The sequence below is a fragment of the Caloenas nicobarica genome, chromosome 12, assembly GCF_036013445.1.
Source record: "Caloenas nicobarica isolate bCalNic1 chromosome 12, bCalNic1.hap1, whole genome shotgun sequence".
Classification (NCBI taxonomy): Eukaryota; Metazoa; Chordata; class Aves; order Columbiformes; family Columbidae; genus Caloenas; species Caloenas nicobarica.
The window spans coordinates 15,758,057-15,783,574 of record NC_088256.1 but is presented as its reverse complement, the minus strand read 5'-3'; the positions used below and the strand labels follow the sequence as shown (position 1 = coordinate 15,783,574).

Below are 25,518 nucleotides of genomic sequence, written 5' to 3'. Positions count from 1 at the left end.
ATTCTAACAGGTAAAAATGTTAGAAACTCCAACATACAGTAATTGAGTCCCTCAAGACATTAAGGGAATGCATAAGAAGACAAATGACACACATTAAATCTTTTAAAAATACAAGTAAAAAATGCTACAGAAACTCATGTTACAAATGAACTGGTTTTGCAATACCAATCACAGAAGAACTGTAGCAGTTTATAGTCAAATCAGTGTATGTTGCTTGTTTCCTTCCTTCAAATCCAGAAGTTTTGTTGGGAGTTCAGAGTGAAACAAGTCAAAACCCTAAACAAACAGCAAGGTGATGCGATAGCGACAGACAAACATGCGGACTAGATTCAGCTTTTTGGTTTTATTTAAGTAAGTCTGAGAATGTGCTTTAACAGACCAATTGAAGAAGCTCGTAGCCATTAGAAATGACAAGGTGTTTTCAAAGCAGAGGACCGATCTGTTAGGTTTGGTATAGCCTAGATCTGATTCTTCCCTAAAGGAACATCAAACTCTAGCAAGTAGAATTCCATGACGCGATTGTTGACTTGAGAAAAAGAGAAAAATTAAGCACTAAAACAATAAGGATGATAAGCAAAGTTTCTCGTATAGTGGTCATAAGATTAAAAAATAAATACCAATCTAGCAAAAAAGGTTGTTTCCTCATTCTTCTTACAGAACACGGGACCTTTATGCATATTCTGGACAAAACATGAAGTGTTCCACACAAGACAGAACACTTGAGGTATGGACATCAGATATGGTGGCTAAACTCCGTAGCAAGTTAAGAGTTGTAACTCTCTGAAGTAAGAGAAATCGGGCTGCAGAGTCCAAACATTTGTATAGTAAGGTTTTAATCACACTTAGTGAAGTGTTCTTTGTAAATCGGGGACACAGAAAGAGGTGGGTCATTGGGGAAAGAATGAACCACAGCCCTTTGGCATGAGTTCTAAAGCTCACAGCTCAGAACCAACAGCTGCTCAAGTAAATCTCCCGCAAACAATGCTGGGCAGAATGAGCAATCACAACAGGAACAACCTGAAATGTTCAAGCGTGCTTCGGTGTACACCGAGTCCTTGTCTACTGTGTGCTTTGCAAGCAAAAACAGAGAGCGGCTCTCCCATGTATAGCCTCCGCAACTTGTGTATGAAGAAAACGCAAAATTCACAAAGTACCAGCTTGCTGCCACCGCGAACTTGTCCATGGTGTTAGTTAAACTAGCTAAGACCTTCTCTCATTGCATGAATCCACTAAACAACTTACACATTCCAAATCTTGAGGTCTTTATTCAGTCCAGAAATATAGATCTTACTTCATTTCAATGTCTGCCTTAACTTTTGACACTGTACATATTACATATCATTTATATAGTGTTTCATTTTTTCCAGACACTGCAGACTACAAACTACATAATATTGACATGTAAAACTCTGCCACTTACTGAAGGCTCACACACATGAACGTTTCAGGCAGTTCAATGAAATTTCTAACAGAGTTGGGTAGTAGAAGTCACTAACCCTTTTCTGATCTTAGAAAACAATTTAAAAGAATTAGTAGTTATGATGTCTTAGCCATTCCCAGTTCTATAACTCTGTCCCTTGAACCTGTTTAAAAAATGATGAAAACAACAGTGAATTTAAAATCATAAAGAAAAGCATTTAGCAGCTCTGACAGTACATCTATATTTAGCGACAGAAATGAGGGCCTCCCTTCTTAACTTGTTACAAAGTCAGCTGGATTTAAAAAACAACAAATCCTCCCCATTTTTCTACAGTATGCCAATAAAAAGTACTTATCTGCATACACTAGATTTACATACTTCACTGCAATAAACTACATTAAATGTATATTGCGTTTCAGTCTCGGTAACAGATCTGCCAGGAGTAACTTCCATACCTAGTTTCCATTGAGCTGCTGCTGAGGAATGTCATTATGGTCAGTGCCTGATTTCCCACGGCTTTTGCTTTCTCTTTCTTCATCCTCTTCATCTCTTTCATCATTTCCACTATGGTTTTTACAATAGAGTCTAGCACAGTAAAAGAAACAGTAAGGACTATTTCCTGAAAGTATCTATCGAAACCAGACTTTCCTCTCAATTAAGTTTTGAGATGTGCTACAAGCCCCTTGCTACCTCTTTTAACTCATTCATGGTTTTCAGTCAAGCATCAGTTAAACCGAGAAAGAAAATAAGGCTGAAGCCCAGCCAACAAAACTTGGATCAATTCTAGTTTTCAAGAACTGAATGCCCTCTTGTGGGCACAGCCACCCTGGCAACTCCACCACAGCCAACTCACCAACACCAGCTGTATGGGCAATTATGGGGTCCAAAAAAAGAAAAGCAGCTACAAAACATATTGTTATGGAGGAATTGTGACAGAAATTATCCAGGGTTTCCTCAATATAAATTACGGATTGAGGAGGAAAATATGTCAATTAATTTTCTCATTTCTTATATTACAACACTACTACAGAAATTTTAAGTTAGCAGAGTACACAAATTACTTTGCAAGTCAACAATTAATTAAAAATGCCATTTAAAATGAAATACATGTTTTCTTAAACAATATACTTAACAAGCCAAGTTAGGCTGAAAAAGTGTCATGAAATGTCTTCACTTTCATTATAGAGTCAAGAATTATACAGATCCTTACTTATAAATTCCTCGTGACATATTCTCAATGTATTTAGCTTTGTCTTCTACTCCACAGTGGTAATGGTATGTTTTTATGCAGGCTTTAATTTCACACCCAATAGTAGCACCAGGCTGGCTGCAAAGTGTGCATTTCTGTGCAAAGGAAAGAGGAGAACGGCACTGGTCAGCCTTTCAGTCTCTGGTCTCTTCGCATTCACTTTAGCATTCCTCATATTTATGGCTACTATTTTGGAATAAAATAATTTCTCTGGCAGATCATTCTGCCAAAGAAAAGTTAATCGAAGATATTGTAAAACAGAAACTATATAACCTTTTAAAATATGAACACTAGGATTTACCTGTCTATTGCACTGAAAATTGCTACATGATTGCACATATTATTGCATATCCAAGACCATTTTTTTGCCACTTAAGTTAGTTTGTTAATATATGAAGAATCTTAAGTGATTTTTTTTTCCCAAGGAACAATACTGTTACAAGTCTTGTTTTCTCCCCCCTCCCCAAATTTCTTACCACTTTAAAGACATCCTGAATTTTAATACAATACAATGTGACATTTTACCAACATCCCCATCTCTGAGGCCTTAATAGGTTTTCATATTAAAACATCAAAACAGTTGGAAACAAGTCATTGCAAGAATATCCTCTCCAAGTTTATTTGTAGTTTTACACAGCGTGCTTTTAATAACACAGGATCCAAAGCTGTTACTCTCTTACAGGAAGGGTAATAATAATTTACAATGTACGTTGTCATAAAGAACTCTAAATACCACATGCCCAACTACCACTAATTTTTAAGGTGATTCCCATCTGGCTACCTGCCCCAAAAGTAACAATACATTTAAATTTTGTGTTAAGAAACAGATGGAAAAGATTGTTTCAGAAAAGGAAGGAGGCAGCACCTTACCAGAATCAGGAATATGTTCGACACACTCTGCAGATACATACCATTCTTTTTCCTCTCTTGATTTCTTGAAGTACAGTTTTGATATCAAAATCACCAAACTCTGCCCTTGAAGTTGTTGTTAGCTGGACAGTGCCAGAAGAGAACAACTGTAAAACAAAGCAAGTCCAAAATAATTCCAGGTCACTAACGTGATTAGAAATTTAGTTATGTGCAGGAATCACCCAGTATGGAATATCCCCCTCTGTGATCTCAAACAGCACATTTTTTATCAACAAACTAGCAAAAAAACCATGCTGAGTCATTAGTATGATGAGTATTCCTTCTGATACCCACCTGACTGCTTTAATTACATCTGTTGCCTTGGAAAAATATATTTTAAAAGACAAAGGAGCAGACAAGAAGTAATGACATGATGAAAACACAGACTAATAAATGGGCAATATTATCAATTACACTGCTGAACTTTTAAGAAATATTCCGCTTCCTTCCCTGTGACTTATATACAATTCAGCTTCACAGCAGAGCTGATGTCAACATACCTGAAAAGCCCTGAGGGGTGACAATGAAGCACATAAGTACCACCCCTACTGTCATCATCCCAGTATATTCAGTTTAAACTGTCTTAAAAATGAAGTTCAGGTACACAAAGCAGCCAATACTCTAAGAGTTAAGGCTGCTGGCACACACCAGCAATCTGTTAGAGAGGCAGCTCTAGAAAAACAATTAATACTCCACAGATTGCCTGGACTATTTATTCATTTTGAGGTACAATAGGAACCACTAAGGTTTGTTACTCAAAGCCCTACCTCATTCACAGAACAAGTTATTATACATGAGAGCACTATCTGCTCATGTTCACTGAAATTAGCAGATTCTTTTCAGGCTGACAATTCTAGAAGTGTGATCACCTAAAGGCAAGGGTTTTTTAAAACTTCCATGTCCCACTCTACTTGAGTTAGAGGGGCTGCATGCACTGGTCAGAAAATTAATGAAGTTCACGGATTCTTCCTGGATTTTGCCTGAAAGCCTGTGGAGTAAGGGTATTTTATTTTTGGAACAGATTCTTTTAGTCAAAACTGTTTCCTGTTTTCCTTCTTAAATATTGTGCATGCATTTAGATGCCAAGGGAGCATTTTTAATAAGCTAAAGAGTCTCCCTGAGCTAATTCCATCTCTTAGCACGTAGCCAACTTTTATCCATATTGCCCGCAGTGAAAATAAATGAATTGCTCACTTTGCGATGCTTCAGCTTGTGAAGAGATCATCAGCACACAGACAATAGTCATGCATAATTACATGTGAGGGTACTGTATTAAAATCTAAAATAGCAATTCAGACAAAATTCACTAACAGACTGGTTAACAACAATATTGTTACTCACCATGCACTTATAGTGTGCTGCAGCCTTTTTGGCATTAAATATATGAAGCTTTCCTCTAGCTTCATTTTCTTCTTCACCTGCATGACAGAATCCACATTTAGGTTTTGTATCACTGGGGCTGCTTCTGTGGGGAGACCTGTCTCTCTGAAAGAAAAACATTTTACTAAAATATACTGCTGGGTTACAAATAAGGTTGTAATTTTAAAAGCCTGTGGCCACCAGCTGGAGGCTCAGACAAATGCAAGTTTTAATAAAAATTATATTTGCAAAGAAGAAATATGCAATTCTGCCTTCTAAGAAGTTTAGCATATTTACTGCTTACATAGGAACTGCTTTCTATTTCATCTGTGCCATGTGAGGACGTAGATCTAGTGTCTTCTGATTGCCCTTTTAAATTTGTTTTTCTTGGCTTTCCCTTACGACCCCTCCTTTTTCCTTTGGGAGGTGAAGGCTCCAACTCGTGTTCATTGATACTTTCTTCTAAATCTGCTTTAGAAGTCAGAAAACATCATCAAATAACATTCTCAAAAAACTTACACAAAACAAACCAGTCAAAAATAAAAACAGACAAGAAAAAACATAACCTATATTTTTTGTATTTGGATCAGAAATAAAAATAGCAACTCTTTCCCATTTATTACAAGCATGCGGCTGTAGATCCTGAAAACATTATTTACTTACTTATACATATCACACAGCTTTGCATCTTTATAACATATGAAGAAGGTTTAGCATTTCTTACAACTTCTGCTTTCAGATCCAAAAATCTGTCCTCAGATACATACATTCACCTCCACTGAAAATAACTCATTTAAACCACACTGAAACCAGTAAATGTTTTCAAGCATGAAATAAGCTTTTATTTTTTTAAGATTCATAACTCCAATGTAAATTGCACTTGGTATTATGCCAGTGTTTCTAAATAACACCTCTCTCCTTGCTTTACTAATTGATGCCTTGACTTAAAAAAAAATATCAGCCATTTTGGCTAAAACATTGACATCAAATTTTAAAACTGAAATGTATTTTGCCTCCATGAAACAAATCCAAAATTTCATTTTTAGTTACGGGATATTTTTACACCTACAGCTAAAAGCAGCCACCAGTTTACAGAAAATCATCCATACTGACAACATCCTAGACGAAATATTTATAGACCATTAGGAATATAAGAATGTATATTTTTAATACAGACATACAAAAGAGGTCTGACAAGTTCCTTGAAAATGTCAGCTCAGCTGCTGAATGCTGGATAGAACGGTAGCCCAGAGTTCTGGCAGACTGTCCTTTTGACTGCTCAAAGCTCTACAGTTAATACAGATCAATTCTGCAAACTTGAGATTGTTTCCAATATGATCTTGTTAAGTTACATCTGATACTGAATAACCAGCTCTATTCAGTCTCCAACAACCCTCCTGATCATCAGCTGCTCAGGGAGCATGTTTGTTGTATGTGGGGTTTTTTTTTTAAATACATAACACCCGCTTCTGCTCAAACTGCAGATATTTCAGACTTGTTTAAAGAAACGTGCACACTCATGGCTAAAGAACTTGCTTCTCAAAGTCCAAACCACAAACATCAGTATGAGCCCCCAAATGGAAGGAAATCCTTATCAGAAGATTTGGAACATCCACTTTACACATTAATGGGCCACTTGACTGTGGTAGTATTATTATTATTTAAGCATTGCTAAGGCACTTATCGCCATTATATCTCGGTCTCAGTATCCAGACAGGACATCTTATTCTGAGACTAAATGCTGCTTTGCTAGAACTCGTCTTTGGTATCTATTATCACATAAAAATCAAATCACGTTTCTATTTCCTGATTAACAGTGACTCAACTGCACAGAAGCTGGAAGTCAAAGACTCGAATATACTCCACAGGTACCAACCTGGAGCAGAAGATGACTGCGCCACTGGCCCCAGACCCCGCACACAAGCGTGTCCTGTCAAACTCAGTCTATTGTACGTGTCATTAACCCCTGAGATTAATGAAGGACAGAAAACTAAACCAAATGCATGACAACAGGTTACCAAAATATAATTCCCCCAGGGCTTTACTCTGTCATATGGTTAGAATGAGGCAAAAATTTGAGAATATATTAATACAAATCTGCAAATTATTTTGGCTTAAATTGACAGATTACTTGGCTATACACAGATATTCCCAAATGGCTTTTAAAATACATCAGTCTATATGGCAACGTTCCTATGCTTTAATATATATACTATTCTTTTCTAATTAGATGACAAATGCACCATTTACTTTACTCGGAAAAAATAAAATACATGATGACATGGATTATCCAATGAAGCAATACATTTTACATTTTCTTCTCTGAATTTGCTATCTAGCCGTATTTTTCATTTATCATTACTTGCTAAGTTCCCCAACCAAGATTATACAATTTAGATATTGTATGTCTCAGACTGCATATAGCAAATTTTATTGCAACCTGAAAACCTCTTTCAAGGGAAATAATTCCATTTTATTTTGTCCTTCATCATGTGAACTCTCCACCAACGTATATAAAAAAAATTGTGAATCTTCGTCTCCACTTTTACATTTACAGAAATCACAAATAGTTATTCTGGAAAAAAAGTCTTACAGAAATGTGACTTATTGAATTCATGACCCTTTAAATAACATCAGTGAGAAGTTAAAAAATATCCCTTCTAAAATCACTCCACAGATTTCCCTACTGTATTTGATGAAGCAAAATGGAGCACCTTCACCAACTTTCCTTATTTCTTCCAAAGATCCTTATCAATTCTGTCAATCATAATGCTTTCCACCTCTTAGTCCAACCTTATTTTCTAAATAACATTAAAGCATATCCTGAACTCTCTACAGTCACACTTTCAAAACTGGAAGTGAATCATAATTGCTAAAAACAAATCGCATTATGAAAACCTACGTTTTATGAGAAATGTCACAGCCTCCTTATAGAACAAGTTCTTAAGTGCTATTTTCCAGTCTACCATTATTAGAATATTTAAGATTTGAAAAGTAAAAAAGCTATATTTTTAAAAGATGGTTTTAGTGTAAGATAAAAAAGCCTCAAGACTGTACAGCTTTCTTCAAAGCAGAACCCATTTTCTGTGCTCAAAACTAGCACTTCCAATAAGGTTGACTTCACTGAAATCTAGATGCGACATGACCCCTTAGAATAAAATGCCTTGTAGATTTAGGTCTCCCCCTGCAAGTGACAAGGACCTACAGATTACTACCAGAGACGTGAGGACCTGCTCTACCACATCTGTCTACAAGACTGATACCTCAAAACATTAACGATTCTCCCATTTTTAACAGCACTATGAACCAGTGCAACAGCAAGAACGAGCTTGTAACCGGCTTCCATAACCACCTGCCTGGGATGGTCTCTACTGTTTAACATCTGGTTTGGTTTGTGCTCTGTCCCTCCCCTCGAGCCCACTGGCAGCTTACCCTGTGTCCCTGGCATCTGATGGTTGGGTGTTTCCAACTTCTCATGTCAGCTTGAACTAAGGAAAACACAAAAAGTTGTTCAACTCCTCCCTGCCCAGATGATGTTTTATCATGGATATCACCCATACTCTGAATCCCCTGAGATTCCCTAGATATTCTTCAACTGCCCCCCATCCCATATCCCATTACTGCACTGATTTTTAAAATCATCACAATATTCTCGATGCAACCTTATGTCTCCAAATGAGGTAACTTATGAGCTTTCTTCAGAAGTCCCTAAATGCTATATCTGGAAAAAACCAAACTTAATACACAACACACTCTGAGAAGGAGGGGTGGGGGCAGAAATCAAGAGGAAACATCCTACATTTTCAAAAGCACCTAAGAACAAGGTATTGTAAATTCAGATGAGCAGAATGATGAGCAACAACAAGCTCCAAATTTGCATTTTAGAAATCCATAAGCAGTACAAAGTACCACAAAAAGAAGATGAGCAAAATGCTGTATTACATAAACTGTTAACAGGGAGACTCAGCTTCAGAGAGAAATCGAAAACTTCTCCTTGGATTATGACTAGAAGGGAAAAGGATCAAGATGTTTGGCTTGGCAGAGAAGAGGCTGAGATCTCACTGCTCGGTTCTATACTGTGTCAGCTTGAAATATATATGGAATCACCCACTTCCAAAAGCTAGGTTAAAGCGAAGTAATAAAAAAATTAAGTGATTTAAAGGTTGTGAAGGAACAAAAGAGGACATGTACAATAAAGGCTCATACTGCTCTCTGTATCCACCTCCGACAGTGCCTTAAACAATGGACCAAGTGAGCCAGAAGCAAAGGGGTCTAAGTTTGTGTGAGGAAGATAATAAACAAAACTGACTGGCAAAATATATTTGCAAGAAGGACTGTACAAAAAAAGAAGCCAAAATGTAGAATGTGGAAGTGGCTTAGACATGCTGCCATGTAAATCTGAAATCACACATATGCATTTAAAGTTTTACAGTGTATTTGGGATAAAAGAGAAACTCTAAAAATTACAAAGAACAACATCAATTTTACTAGATTTTTAGAAGAGAAGCAACGTATAACCGAGAAAGAAAAAAGTAGTTTAGCATGTTAAAGATGCCCTTAAAATATGGCTGAAACCAAATGAACCATATGTGGCAACATTATTTTAAATTGAAATGTGAAAAAACCCTGAAAATTTTATTGTCCCAGTCGTCAATAATAAAAACATGAGTGCATCTATAAGCATTAATAAGAACTAGAGATTTGCATAAAACCCCTTGCAAGCAAATACAGAATCAGGTAAGCCAATCATGAAATAGTACCTTTTATCAGCAAATGACGTGAAATTAATGATCAAAATGCTGAATATAATTTTTAGTGGGGTTTTTTGTTGTTGTTTGTTTGTTTCTTAATGGAAAAAAGACTAAGTTACATGAAACACACCTAAACTGGACAAAGTAAGAGTGGAGATGAAAAAAACTAAATTACCCCTTAGGTCCCATCACTAATATGTTTTCCAAAAGTACCAGATACCTCGAGGAACTGATGACGCCTGTCCAAAAGCTATTTTTGACTGAATAGTATCTATGTTATGAAGTACTTGAGACTATTTATTTAATTCAGTACATTTACCATAGAAAATGAATAAAACAATCTTTCATAACCATAAAATCTAAATGCTTTTTCAAGCAAACAATCGTTGGGAAAGACTGAAGACAGACAACATGCTTATCTGCATAATCAGAAAGCTTATAGCAACTGCTATGGTAAACCTTTTAAATATGAGTTAACTGACCAAGTTCCTATTTGTTGAACATCTTGCCTAGACAGGAAGGAGAACTAGAACATAAACACCACAGGCCGGCTCCTCAGCAAACCATTCCCCACGTGACTTTTACATTCTTTCTTTTCCATTAGCTGTGTGTTTTTCCATAAGAAAACACTATTGTGATGCTTTTGCAAAACACCTTAGGCTGTGATGGGCTGCAGAGAAGATTGCTGACTTACTGCCTGGACCAACTCTTTTTGTTTTAACACTATATATACATTACACTACATATACATTCGATGCCACATTCAGAGCAGCATTCTCCGTAAGACAGACAGAAAGCGGCTGAGGTAGCAGAGCCCAGGAAAAATTTGTAACCATCCACCAGCAGAACTGAAATGACACCGATGTTATGGAAACTTTCACACCTGCCTGCTTTAACGCATACAAGGACAGGCAAGCTTGTGCTATGAACAGTGTCACAGAAAATCCAACGATGAGCAAACACTGATGAAAGAATCCAAAGATGAATCAGGATGTTATCTAACTATAATGCCAAAAAGTTTCTTATCTTTTTCCTGCCAGTCCCTGGTTTACGTGGTGCTTTGAAAAAGTACTTGGTTTGATACAGGTTGCAGCATCTCTAAATAAGGCTCACAGAGAAATAATATCCTGACTGAACTTACTGAGCAGTTTGAGAAGCACAGATTTCATGTTTGATCTTCAGAATAAGAAGAAAAGGATGCTGAGACAGGGAATGTCCTTATTTCCATTGTGGAAACGTAATTCCCTGAGGCTTTGAGTACAGCTACAATAGGAACTATGGACACTGTATTTTCTGGCCCCACAGCTCCCAAGCATCTGTTTTAGACGTTACCAACAGACAGTCACGTGGTTGTCTTCATTATTCTTTGTCTTATTACTATGTGACAGTATGAAATTATATTCTTATCTTAGTTTATATTAAACTATTCCTGATCAGCTGCATTTGTTTTAAATTCAACACAGGGGCCAGGGCAGCCCCATCTGCAGGGAACTGAAAGATACCAGATATAAAATTTTTCAACAATTACTTCCAGTACATTGGAATAAATTCCAACAAACAGTTCCAAAACCTTAGTTTGACAATACTCTCCTCTTCAAAAAGAGTAAGTACAATTATATTGAACTGAACAGTAATTCAACTAACAGTTAGCTGTGATAGTTTGAAAGCACTGGCACCAGTTCCTATAACCTATTAAATACTGAAAACTTAGACAGCTTGCCTAAATTATGGATTCAACTGTTACCTGAAGTTCAGGTCAGATTATTTGGTTCGATTTGCAACCCAGCAAGACAAAAATCTAGACACGAAGCTTTCAGTAACTTGTTCTGCTCCCCTGAGCAGGTGTCTTCAAACCTGTGGACCTCTCAGGTACCTCACTGGACCACAGCCCAGTACCCAGTGTGAGAGCAGCCGCTTTTCCTGCCCGTTTTCCAGTTAGCGGGAACACCGCACAAGAGAATTGCTCTGAAATATATATATACATATATATATATGTACACACACACAATGGAAATACAATTCTCCACTTCCATGTCACCTGAAGGCTATGCCACACAGATAAATTAGACAAACTCAAGAGTCTGCTGAAACAGATAATGAATTTAAGAGCACGATACTTTGCCGCCATGTTTTGTATTTTTATATTCAGAGAAAACAGAAGGTAGCTCAGCACCTCCTGTCAATTAAAAGAAAATGAACTCCCATCGCTCATTAATTTTGTCTTGATGAGTAGGGAGATCCTTAGTCTGATGAATTCTCGCTCCACTTGAACTTCATGACAGCAATAAATAACATCTAAGAGGCCCTATTCATTAGGTTTTAACTGGGTAACTTTAATTCCAATATAGGTCCTTCAACCACATTTCCATGCAGCCTCAAGGAATTTTCCTTAACTGTTATTAACAGTTAACAAATATTATTTTAAACTAGAACTTCTAACAAAAGGTACATTAGCCAGATCTCAGACTGGAACAAGTACGCCACACACCCCACATCTATATTCTAGGGAAGAGAAGGAAAAATCTTTTATGCAGCAGTACTGCCTACAGAAAACAAACTGTTCAGGAAACCAAACAGTCCTAAAAACTCTTCCAACGCTCACTAATAGATGTGACATAATAAAAACATTGGGACTGCAACAATTAAATCAATACAGAGAATAAAGGATCAAACACCCAGATGTTCTGCACTGACTAAGAAAAAAAACAAAGCAAGACAGCATCCATGAGCAGGAGCAGTAAGTTTCTGTTTAAAAGGACTGACAATTCCAGTGCCGCTGTGCACTTACATTGAGTGACACAACCACAGATGGGCTTTAACTATTCTGTTATGAAAACACTGCTGAGAGCAATGATTCAAGAAAATCAAATGAAAAAACAAGAGAAAACAACAATGCTATGTTAGCATCTAGCATCCCCAGCTACTCTATCCACTCTTCTCCGCAAGTCTTCTCTGGTTTCACACACCACCATTCTTTCGTATTTAAACTTCACTTTGATATTCACATTTTTCTCAAGAAATAAACCAACAAAAATAAATAAATAAATATTTATATATACACACACAAAGCTTAATTTCACCATCCCACATCTTTCAGTTACCATTTGACCCAGCAAACGTCAGCATTCAAATATTAAGAAACAAACCCTTCAAAGTCCCTTCTTAAGACTCTGAAAACCACCCTATATATTTCTGTCTTCTACAGGTAATTAGTTTTCAATGTACCAAAATACCATTGCTATACAGTGCTGTAAGTCATTTCCATAAGACAAGTACAGTACTTATTTTCACTTTCGTTGATTTAAAGGTGGTCTATCACAAAAGAGCCCCAGCTTCTGACATTAGCAAATCCATAATTTTAAGTAATAATAGTCTATGGGTATAGTTCCCTAAACTGTACAGACTAAAAGGAGAACATATTCTTTGGGAAAGAGCACTGGGTAAAATTTCAGTCAAATATCAAACAAAACCCCAAAATGTGAAGTATAGCTACACATATTTCTAGAAGTGTAAAGCATACCAGAACTAAGTATTTTAAACATAAAAAAATGAGTTCAAAGTTAAATGCTAAATGAGAAACGGAGGCCAAAGAGCCCAACAGTATTTTTTGAATGATGTTTACTCTTCCTTCTCCTACCCTCAATCTAAGAGTCTCTTTGGATAAGTCTAGTTTAATGTTTTAATAAACTGCCATCATCCTTTAAGAAAAAAGCCACTAGGCCTCTGTAGCAATTTTTCCCATGTCCCATTATCTGAGAGATAAATACATTCATATAAAAATGTAAAAGCCTTTGCTGTCAGAGAATAACATTGTAGAATTGGAGATTATGGTTTCTGAAAACTCTTAAAGAAAAGTGCACGTTCAGATCCTGCAAGGAATTCCAAGCAGAAAACGTCATTCATTGGCATTGGGCTCCATGCAGAACTGAGGGCATTTTTCAATAGATGTCAAACACTGAGCTATTTGTGAATAAGTATAAAAGATTATGTTTAAATATCAGTTAAAGAGATTAATCCCTTTGGAGACTCAAATGTCTTTCATATTCTCCTTCTGCTAACAAACCAACCCCAAAATAAAGAAACAAATTGCCAAACTACAAGATAATGTGGCCCTGTCTCTTTAGAGAGCTAATATAACATGCACATTGCTTTTCTTGTTTAAGTCTGGTAACAGCAAAATCAGAGTGTTTTATACAAAGCACATGACAATAATCATTTAAAATAGACTTTAAAAAAAATCAGTTTTCATTTTGGCTTTTCTACTGCCTTCAATATCTTTCGGAACACTGAATTAACATCCAAACCTTACCATTGAAATATCTACCATCCATACCATAAAAACTAGTACATTGCCTTAAAAGTATATTTAGCAGAAAGAGACTGTTCTCTTACCCAAACTCAGATACAGTAGGAAAAAGTAAAAATGCTTGCATAAATACACACGATTTATCTATGTTTGTGGCACAGCACCCCTCACGCATTTCACTACTCTCCTCTGCAAAATACACACCTTTTATGAACGTATCCATTCAGCTTTTTTAATCAAAATTACTCAGAAATATATCTGCAAGTGATCTGACCACAAACCTTTTCATTAGTATTGGAAGAGTTAAACTCTATCTGATAGTTAAAAAAAATAGCGAATATTTAGGAACATTAGAAATAGCACAAATCAGCTGTTATCTGGCAACATATTTTATATGTTAATATTGTGAATATTTAACTAGCTTCTTCCCAGAAGGGAATGCGTTACTTCTACCCAAACTTTGTCTTGACAGAACGTCAAATCTTTTGAACTTCCTAAAATTTGTTTTGGGTTTTTCTCCACCTCAACCAATAATTTTTAGACAAAATACAGAAATAAGATGGGCTTCCAAACTATTTTTTTCTCAAAAAAATGTAGTTCTAATTTTTACTGAAAACATTTATATTCTCAAAAAAAAATTAACCAAAGTATCTTTCTACAATGGGAAAAATTTATATTGAATAATTTTACCTTCAGAGTTATGCGTAGTTTTCTTGTGTTTTCGACATAAAATCCTATAAACAAAGTAGTTGAAAACTGTCAAGTCAGTCATGATTCACAGATTATTTACTCATCTTTTAAATTTAAATTCCAGTACATTTTTCTCCCACTTGTAAGACTCACCAATATACAAATCTTGCAGTGAAAATACACTTTTCTAGCATATCGCTATTTTGAATGCCACAATCATAATTAGAATTTTTTTGTAAGTTTTGTTTAGATTCCAAAAATGGGGGGTTTGTTTTGCTTTGTTGTTGTCGTGGGTTTTTTCTTTTTTTTTTTAACAATGAATGTGAAATATAAAGAAAAAATAAACATAGCAAATAAATAATAGTTACATGTAAATGCCTTGTGAGGGTTTCTCTCTTATCTGAGCTTTATCATGCAAAGCACAGTAGTAGTGATACGTCTTGTGACATGTTTTCACATCACAACCAATGGTCGCTCCAGGACAGTGGCATAAAGAGCACATCTGTAAAGAAAAGGAAAGTACAATTCATGTTACTGCTGGCTTAGTATTTCTGAGTTTAAAAACAGAGTTACCACTCCTGATGACAAAATAAATGGAGTTATGCACTTAGCATTACTCTTCCTGTTCTCAGGTATTTTTCATAACTTATTTTAAAATAAAGGAGAAATTTGTTGCAATTATGCAACAACACAATAACCATAATATATTGATTATTAATTCAATGAAGAAAATAAGTAATTTACTTTCGTGGGATATCACGTGTTTGATGAAAGTCACACAGCTATTCACCTAAACATCCCACTCGAGAGTCTGTTTATACCAACACTTTCAGAAAAGTTAAAATCGTAAACCGTACCTGTTCAAATCTGAATGATATTATGAAAGTAGGAGAAAAAAAGACACCCATTTGGCAACGAATCTTGCAGAGTCAGAAATACTGATGATCTGCAAATGTTCCTTAGCCTCAGCAGCCTACTTCACCTCTTTTTTCTATGCAGTTATTTCCTTAAGTTATTTCCAAAACATTGAATTTAGTGAAATATTTGTTAAATACAATGAATTTATTTAAATTATAGTAAATTTTGCTCTTTATACTTATATTGCAGAAAAGGTTAAATAGGAGTCTGTTGCTTTACTCCTCTTTCCCAAAAATTAATTCTTCTTGTCTAAGACTCATCATTGCTGAGGACACACCAACTCTCATGCTTTTAAATTGTTCAGTGCCCTTCTCACCCTCTGGTAGGAAAGGAAGTAATTGATATTATAACAATATTTTTTCTCTATATTATTTTCTAATCACATAATATTACCCCAAAATCTCAGAATTTCCCATTAAACTCCACTCAGAAGCCAACCAGAGCTTTTTGTTTGTATCCGGCACATTGCCCGCACGCCCAAAAGATTAACTCCAAAACCATAAGCAGAAGCGTGCAACGTAGGATACTGCTTACATAGATCTGTGTGAAATACACTTTCTGCCCACACTAGCTCAGTCAAGTTCTTGTTAGTCTCTAATAAACCAAATAAATACATCACCAAAGTTATGTATCATCACCCTGTTTTTCAATTTTAACAAAGTTAACTGAACACTAAAAATGTCAAAGCCTTGGATCATCTCCATTTACTCCTCTGCAAGCTCTGAAATGGTATCGATATATATACTGTTCTCTAGTCGTTATCTAATTTGTATGTGTATTTTATCTCATAAATGTGTTATACATTATGGTTTAATATAAAATAATGGCTGATCATAGCCCTTTATAAAAGCCTAGGTTGAAATGATACCCATCCCATCAGTTTTAGTCAGTACTTCAGGATTTTTAAAGCCAGAAATGACTAAAACAAAGCCTTCTTTTTATGAACACCATTATGTATCTGTATGAACAAAACAGACCACAGGAATTTTTACACTGACTTATTGATGTCTGTTTCCTGAAAGTAATAAAATATTTATTCCATTGGTACAAGTCCTGCTGTCCAAATGGTCACCCTCAACAGGCTGATTAATCCCCAACTTATATCACGTATATGTGAAGTGTGACAAAACGAATAAACTCTTTAAAAGAAATCCTCCCATACACAGCTAATTGAAGCAATAATGATATCAGGGCCCTGTACTTCTGAATGTTTAGACTTCACAAGTTTTTATGGCTGGCCTATTAAGGCTTGAACCTACAAAATTTTCTCAGACAGAAATATATTATCATCAGAAAGGCTCTACACGTCAGTCATTATCACTTCAGTAACGAACAGGTCCCAGTTCCTACCTGCTCAGTGGCAGCACCTCCCCAGGGAGAGCAGCTACATCAAATCTGTCAGCACACAAATTTAGTCCAAGATATTGATATAATTACTTAATCCAGTGCAGCACACTGAGATATTTTTGCTCAGTGTGTTCCCACATGAAAGAACAGGCTAGAACAGAAAGCAGAGCTTTGAGGCGGTATTTGGGCTGACTGGAAACTACACCAGTCAAGGGAGAAAGATTCGTCCAGAAAGGAATTCAGAGCTGCAGTTTTCTGACAGCTACAGAGATAAGGCAGCGAAGTTAAGATGTAGAATTATCTTGTATATTCTCTCCAAAGAAGAAACATTTCAGGACTAAGAATCAAGTTAACCAGATCCAGGCTTTCTGCAAAAAGCTGAACTAAGTGCCTGATACGTACAGTTGTGAGCTCCAAGAATATATCCAGCTGTTGCACCAGTGAAGGAACATAAAGAGATTTAGAAGCAGAAAGACAGAAACCACCAATGACATAAGAAGAAATAACCTTCAAAAAACACTGAATAGACCTAAGAATCAAAAAGTTTCTTTGCAATCTGTACTTTCATTTCCTACCATGTTCTTTGGAAATTTCTAATCGCATCATGAATTACTTGTGAATAGTACTTCCTTTGTGCTTCAGCTAATCACAGCAAATAAAGTTCCTTGCATTGGAAAAGATTCAAATGAAACATTGGATGAAATTTTAGACTATTATTATATCGTTGTAGTTCTACAATACTGCGTTAGACTAGTAAATACATGAGTGCTTTAAATAACCAAGCTGAAAATTTTTAATGTGAGGAGTGAATTGATAATTTATTTAAAATATTTTTAAAGCGTCATTTATTTGCCCAAAGGGAAAACAACTACTTCTAAAAAAAAATAATAATAATTTAAAAATTAGCTTCTTGGGAATTAACAAGTCATTGCTGCTCAATTCTCATGAATTTGGTAGAGCTGTAATCACTATTGTACCCATGTACCTGATAAGATGTCTATATTCACACAATCATCTATTAAGTCAATATAAAAGGAAGCAATAAAAGTACCTTCGGTAGTTAAAACCAGATTTTGGCAGCAAAACCAAGTATTGGTAAAGGTACAAAAATACCCTTGCCAGGTCCCTAGAATGTGGGCTTCATTCTGCAATCTGGCAGAAAATATTAAATAGAAATTACTGGATTAGAAACCTAGATTTAGGAAATCCTATTGTTTGTATGCAGCTAAAAAGAAAAATGAGCATATTCTCTAAATGAGTTTTCAAATTTGCTTGGGGAAAAAAGAATATCTGCTACAACCATCTACATGTGCCAGTGAGAAAAAAGTGACTGTAAAAATAATAATACTGGATTTATTTTTTTAATAAGTCATGATTCAGTTACAATTCTTAAAACAACATGTTTACGTGAGAGCAGAACTTGACTGAAATAAACTACTTTTTATCTTTTCCTAAAGACGCTTCAAGGGTTGGTTACCTGACATTTAAATTTCATTTCAATACAAGTATAATCATATCTACTGAGGTTTTCTTTTCATAAATCTGAGACCAATTTTACATCTTTTAGATGTTATAATTATTTTATGATCGTTATCTTCTGTATGCATTTCCACAGAAAAAAAATTTCAGGAGTTGGACTCGATGATCCTTGTGGGCCCCTCCCAACTCAGTACATTCTGTGATTCTATGATCTTCTTCTGTAAGTTGTCCATTACCTTAGAGCTCACACAAAGACAGTGCTTAAAAAAAAAACAACAAACAAACCCACAACAAAAACCAAACACCACCAACCAGAACCAACCAAACCAAACACAAAAGCAATGAAAAAACATATATACATAATACACTGAACAACATCATGGTAAAACTTATAGAAGCAAACATTTGTGTCTTCCATTTTCAAGGGCCAAAAATAGAGACTTACCAGTTTAGTGCCCCTCTTTATTTCTTTCTGAATATCTTCAATAGAGAATCCACCAAGACTCTCATTATCAGTGTGTGAAGACACCAGTGCAGATGAGAACAGCTAAAATTATGTAAAAACAACAATTTCTTTTAAGTTTTAAGGCTATAAGTGATATAGGACATTTACATATATGAAACCCACAAAAATTTCAAATTAGACTGATTAAACATTTGTGCCAATGCCACAGCTGGTTGAATTTTTCATTTGTTTGTAGTCATTTACTAGCTCTCTGCATTCCTCTCCCTTTTCCTATGAGTTACTTACCATGCACTTGTGATGTGCTGCCACCTTCTGGTTTTCTGACATCAATAATTGTCCACATTCATTATCTTTATTAGATCTACAAAAACCACACTTCCTTTGTCTTGAAGAGACTTTCTTCTGTCCAACTGAGCTTGTCATGATTTTAAAAGGACCTTAGAATGCCACTTCAATCCTCTCAATGCTACAAAAAAAGGTGCAATCAGCATGTTAACATCAACAAAAAGCATTATAACTTACAGTTTTATAAATATAATATTGGTTGCTTGAAAATTATCTGTCCCTTTTTACTCTTCCCTTTACACTTCTACAATATACCCAAATAGACATGCACCCAGCAAGAGGCAGTGTTTTCCTAACCTTTTATGAAATTGTATCAGCAAGCAGAATTAGTTCTTTAGGGAGAAAAGTGTGAACATTAACATAAAACTTTGGACACTAACATAAAACTTACGGGGAAAAGAAGAAATAAAATGCAACAAGTACAGCAATCAACAGGGGAAAAAGTTACTGCAACTCTTTCATCCCATTCTTATAGTTATTTATTACAGCAAAGGAATTGTAGAAAATGCGCTACCTGTGCCCACAATAAAATTCTGGCTACTGAGCCTCTTCAGAAACAGAAGCAAAGAAAAACCTCAGGAGTCCACCACAGCATCCAGAACAGGTTTTGAGTGTAAAAGCTCACAAAGTAGCTCACAGAGATGAGTAACTACTCTTAGATGAGGGTAGAGATGAGAAGATAAACTGTTACCATTTTAGGTATTACACAGATGCGCTGTGGGGAGCGAAACAGCCTTGGGAACAAAATTTTAGGAGCATCTATGACTAAGGTGCCGCAAGGGAAACCTTCTCAAGACCCACAGTTAATTTAGCAGTACAGTACGAGTTTTCAGTAAGCGTATGAGCGCTGCTATTCTCATCTAAGAAAAGTAATGTAAAATTAAACTCGACATGAATCACGAACTTTTCACGTGTTACCAGCAACACATTCTAAAACATAACATTGAGGTCCCAATCAGGCAGACACTGCAAGTTCAAAAGTGAAAATACCTGACAAGCATACATACTTCTTGGCCCAGTATTAAGTAGTTTGTGTTCATTTGTTACTACATCTCTCAAAGAAAATATTGTCCTCTTCAAATAGACATGCTTAGAGCTTTTTACTTTGGAGATCTGAGCCTTGCTGCCAGAATTGGCCACGACTGCAACAAAAGCATCCTCCTCAGCCTTTGTCTACATTAGACTCATCTAAATAAGAAAAGCCACCATCTAGTTTGATATTCCTGTTGGGAAAAAAAAAAAAAAAAAAAAGAGCCATAAAACCAGCAGAGTTGCAATACATCGGGACTGCACTACCACAGCCATCTGCATGAAAATGCATGATGGCTTTTTGGCCATTTGCATGGGCAAACCTGCCCGCTGCTCCGCGCTGTCAGCCTCCCATAATACTAATATCACTCACTATTTTTCTCATGGCAAGCAGAGGAATGCCATTAAGTTTCTATTGGCACATACTACAGCTAAAAGACAATCCTTTTAGATTCTCACTCTTCCGTTTCGACATATTTTCACAGCCTGAGTTTTAACTGTTTGTCCTGCAACGTTTACTACAAAACTGCAGCAAAAGGTGTCTGTCCTGGATTTATCGCCTTTGCTTTACCAACAGCTTCATTTGCTTTCTTTTCTAACTGGAAAGCAGTTTACTGGCTGGTGACGCATACTCATAAGAAGAATGCACAGATTTCAGATCTTGCTGATTTGCACAAAAAATGTGCCAATCTGGATAAACGAGTCACACCCTTTTGCAGTGGCAATAGAGAGTCCTTAAGTGTTAAACACAAAAGAATTACTATACTGTATTCTTCTAAAGAAAAACCAAAACAAGACCATTCTGTAATCCCTTCTGAGTAGAAAGGACGAACGGTTTCTGAAGGAAAGATACACGGATTTTCAAATTTTATTTTTCAAACAATATTTTTTAAAACTGAAAATATATATATTTTTGGGAGTCCAGAAAAGGCCTATGAAAGACAAGCAGGAAATAATATCACAAAGATTTCTTGTTTTCAGGTCACATTCAATGGCTCAATATAAATCACAGAGTGATGGGTCAGAAATATATTAACAAAATAATTTTAAATGCAAGAAGTTCTGCTTTGGTATAAATAATTTGATATACACACATTCATTTGGGTCTACCTGTTTAATTTTATATTCATATTATATTATTGCTATTTTGACAGCAGTGGCAGTAGTTCTTAAAAGGAAGATCAGGGATTTCCTTGAACACATGCACAGGTTCTACTGACTTACAGGAATAAGAATCACTACTATAAAAATAGCTATCCCTCAATTTAACAAGCAAATTCATATTTTAGAAAATGCAAATAATTTATAGAACAGATAAAAATTTATTAAGTGGCTCTCGTCTTTAATTTATAAGAATAGTAACTTTCCTAGAAACAAGATTATAAAGAACCTTCTCACAGCTCTGCAGTCAACTGCACTAACAGACACGCGAAGCACTTCATTCCAGCAATACTAAAACCTGACACAACCAAACTTCTTGAGGTACTTTTGCATAATTACATTTTTAAGGCTTACATGGAAGCGAAAAATAATGCAAATATTTACCTGATGATGCATGGATGTTGATGTTATAACAACAACAACAAAAAAAGGCAAATATTATGTTTTGGAATACTTCTTTAATTATAAATTATTTAACACTTGAAAAATTATTCAAAACTCAGAACAAAAAGCATCAGGGTATGCCAGAAAGGAAACTCGCATTCTTTTCGCTATCAGATTAAATTACTCTGAAAGCATTTTACGAGGATATCTGAAAGTTTTCTTTCCAATCCAGCATTCTGTACCACGGGGTATTAACATTCTTTATACATTTCTAAAGACTGCAGAAAAAAACCTGAGTATGAGAACTATTTCAGAAGCATTTCATCTGTAGACCTCTCCCTAAATTATGTTTGCTTTCTCATAAATGTGAGAAAACACCACACTGGGATCTCTTTTTTTTTTGGTGCCAAAATGCACTTCTTATCCTGTCCATTTAAAAAAATATTCATTTTCTGAAAAAGGTGAACCAAGTTATGTAGCTATAGCACAGACCCAAAATTCTGAACGTAAACACTCAAAAATCTGCTTATGTCTCTCAAGTTAAATCACCCAAAAGCAACCAATCCAGTTTGCCAAGTATCAAGCTACATTTCATAGGAACAAGAAAAATAACACAACTTAAAACCAGCTCAAAATTTCTGTTTTCCATGTTTAAAAAGCTAATAAACTAATAAGCCTTATAGAACAGTGTTTAAAAATACTGTTGACAGAAATCTTGCTTGTCAGCTTTACCAGAGCAAGTCTCACAGGCTGGATCACAGGTGATATACTACAGAATCACTGACTAGGCCATCATGCACTATCTCTACCAAAATGGAACACATGTACTACAAAACATAGATTACTACGTATAGATAGATTTTGGCACAGGCTTGGTCTAAAAAATGAAAGGTTACACCCTAAAATCACAAAAGAAGAAACTCTTTCGGTGATGCTTCACTCAAAAATTTTGGTTCATTTGCATTCATGTTTCTTAGTGTCCACTAAGGTATTCAACATGGTGCTTGCCCTAATAGCACCTTTATTTTATCTTTAAAGCAGCATGTTTTACAAACTCATATGGCTTGCATGCTAGTTTACTCAGCTGTTCTAGATGACATATTTTCAAACGTGAAAGGAAAGTGCAAGTTCAATGACTCTCGGGCAAAGAAGGACGTTCTCGGTGTAGGAGATGTTGTTCAGCACTGAAGAACAGAAAGTAACCTGAATTCTAATTTCTATTTATTGCCCAAATATGTTTCAAGAGCTGCTGTCTGTTTGTAGGAGTTCAGGCCCCACTTGTATTTACAACAAAGGACAGTGACCTATATGCTATACTTCCTCATATAAAGTTTGTTTTGCTGTGCAGCCTGTACGATTACAAAATTATATTTTTAAAAAATTACGATTTATATTTGTCCATGAAGAAAATTTCAGATACCCGAGGAAAACCTACAAGAGAAGTATACAAGCTTCGTAAAATTTCATTAAACACGCTGAAGTGATTTGGACTCTCGGGAAAAGCTACAGAAAATACTTGTGTCGGATTTTTCAAGATGCTCAGTAGAGACACTAGAATCTCTGTTTAAGAAACTTCCAAGTGCTTTCTAGTTTCTGGGGTCAATCACCCATTACTGGGGGTATTATTTTGGAGAAGCGGGGGGTGAAGCTGGGGACAAGGCAGGTATCCTGTGGGTGTCTGTAGCTGAGAACCTGAAGTCATAAGTCCCACGGAAATGTTTTATCCAAGAGTTACGCTCACACAGCATCCAACAGCCACTATAAAAAGTAGAACAGGAACTTATCCACTCAACTTTCATAAAAAAAAAAAAAGAAACTAAAGGTGGGGGCAAAGGCGGGGGGAGAAGGCCCAACCCTCGAAAGTCTAAACAATTACAGCAGGTAACTAAAAATTACACAAGAGCCGGAGGTGAGGGAGACCTGGCAGACAGCACGGGCCGATCTTCAGGAAAGTTTACACACCCCCGCGGGAAGCGGCAGATGATCGGATCCCGGCACCTCCGCCGCCCCGGCGGTTCGGTGAGGCCCGACACGGCTCTGCCGGGGTCCCGCTCACACGCACCGGCAGGGCCCGGCCTGGCCCGGCCCTGGGCCCACCGAGGGGGCTCGGCGGGACGCGGGGCTCACGGCGAGGGCGTTTCCAGCCCCTCTCCTCACCAAATTTTGGGGGAAACGAGACTCGCAGACAAGGGGGGGCGGATCCTCCGGGGAAGGAGGGAGCGGGCCGAGGCGGGCGGAGCGAGCGGCTGCCGGCGGCTCGGGGCGGGGGAAGGGGAGGCGGGTAACGGCACCGGGGGCGCTCCTGGAAGCGGCAGCGCTGGGTGCCCGGACCCTCCCGGGGGCGGGCGATTCGCTGAGGCCCAGGGACCGGCGGCGGCCGGCGGTGAGGCGGCGGGAGGACAGGGCGGGCTCGCCGGGCCAGGGGCTACGAGCAGGCGGGCCGGGGGCGCCGTGCCTGCCCCGGGAGCGCGGCAAAGCGGCGGCTAGGCGGGCAAAGAGGCGGTTGGGCACTCGGTCGGTCACTCAGTCACTCACCCGTGTGGCGGGTGGGGCGCCGGGGAGAGGAGCAGCTCGGGCACACCCCCACCCCCCCGTCACCGCCGGTCGCTCACGGCCGCTCGCTCGCCGGGACCGTCCCTTTCATTCGGGGCAGGGGACGCTGCGCCGCCGCCGCCGAGCGCAAGCACGCACGCACGCACGCACGAGCGGACGGACGCACGCACGCACGGCGCGCTCGGACCGCGACGGCGCGACGCTGCGGGGCGGTGCCCTATTGGCGGCGCGGCGGGAGCACGCCGGGCCCTCGCGGCCTCCTGCGCATGCGCGCTACCGCGCCCCTTCCCCTCCGCTTCTCCGCGAGGGCCAGAGGCGAGGGAGCCGGGAAACGGAAAGGGGCGGGGCCGGGACCTCTGCGCCTGCGCAGTTCCCACCCGCAGCCGGGGCGGGGGGGCGAGTGCTGGGATCGCGCAGACGCAGTCGGTCTCAGGCGCGCGGCGCGGCCTGTGCGCATGCGCAGAGCGCCTCGAGGCGGACGGTAGCGCTCACGGGGCGCGTGCGCGCGGCGGCGGCGGGCGGTGGCGCGAGCGCGGGTCCTCAGGGCGGAGCCGCTCGGGCCCGGGGACACAGCACCGGGGTGACACCCGCGGGGCGCGGGCACCGCTGCCCTGGCGCTGCCGGCTGAGCGAGTGCACGTGTAGAGTCATAGAATCATTCTGGTTGGAAAAGACCTTCAAAATCTTCGAGTCCGACTGTTAACACTGGCACTAAACCATGTCCCTAGGAACCTCGTCTATATGTTTTCTAAACCCCGCCAGGGACGGTGATTCCACCACTGCCGTGGGCAGCCTGTTCCAATGCCTGACAACCCTTTCCATGAAGAAATTTTTCCCAATATCCAATATGAACCTCCCCTGGCGCAACTCGAGGCCGTTTCCTCTTGTCCTATCGCTTGCTACTTGGGAGCAGAGACCACCCCCCTCCATGCTCCAAGCTCCTTTCAGGCAGTTGCAGACAGCGATCAGGTCTCCCCTCAGCTCCTGTTCTCCAGCTGAACCCCCAGCTCCCTCAGCCGCTCCCATCACACTTGTGCTCCAGCCCCTCGCCAGCTCCGTTCACTTCTCTGAACTCGCTGCAGCACCTCAAGGTCTTTCTTACAGTGAGGAACCCAGACCTGCCCCCAGGATTCGCTGCTGGTTGGTGTCAGTG

The 25,518-nt window shown here is 38.3% G+C and overlaps 1 protein-coding gene across 2 annotated transcripts; it reads right to left on the bottom strand.

The window, feature by feature from the left end:
• Positions 1-1,238: 1,238 nt before the first annotated feature.
• PHF6 (PHD finger protein 6) lies at positions 1,239-24,636 on the bottom strand. Of its 2 annotated transcripts, none has more exons than XM_065643646.1 (11): positions 24,349-24,636; positions 19,180-19,360; positions 18,874-18,975; positions 15,053-15,186; positions 14,685-14,728; positions 5,242-5,408; positions 4,920-5,063; positions 3,581-3,685; positions 2,631-2,764; positions 1,876-2,005; positions 1,239-1,583 (listed from the first exon to the last, which is right to left on the bottom strand). In XM_065643646.1, the coding sequence occupies exons 2-10, from the start codon at positions 19,315-19,317 to the stop codon at positions 1,876-1,878; spliced, it is 1,098 nt and encodes a 365-aa protein (XP_065499718.1). In that variant the 5' UTR covers positions 19,318-19,360; positions 24,349-24,636; the 3' UTR covers positions 1,239-1,583. The 2 variants fall into 2 exon arrangements, with proteins under 2 accessions (XP_065499718.1, XP_065499719.1); XM_065643647.1 differs by having other exon boundaries at positions 5,242-5,405.
• Between the last annotated feature and the right edge of the window lie 882 nt (positions 24,637-25,518).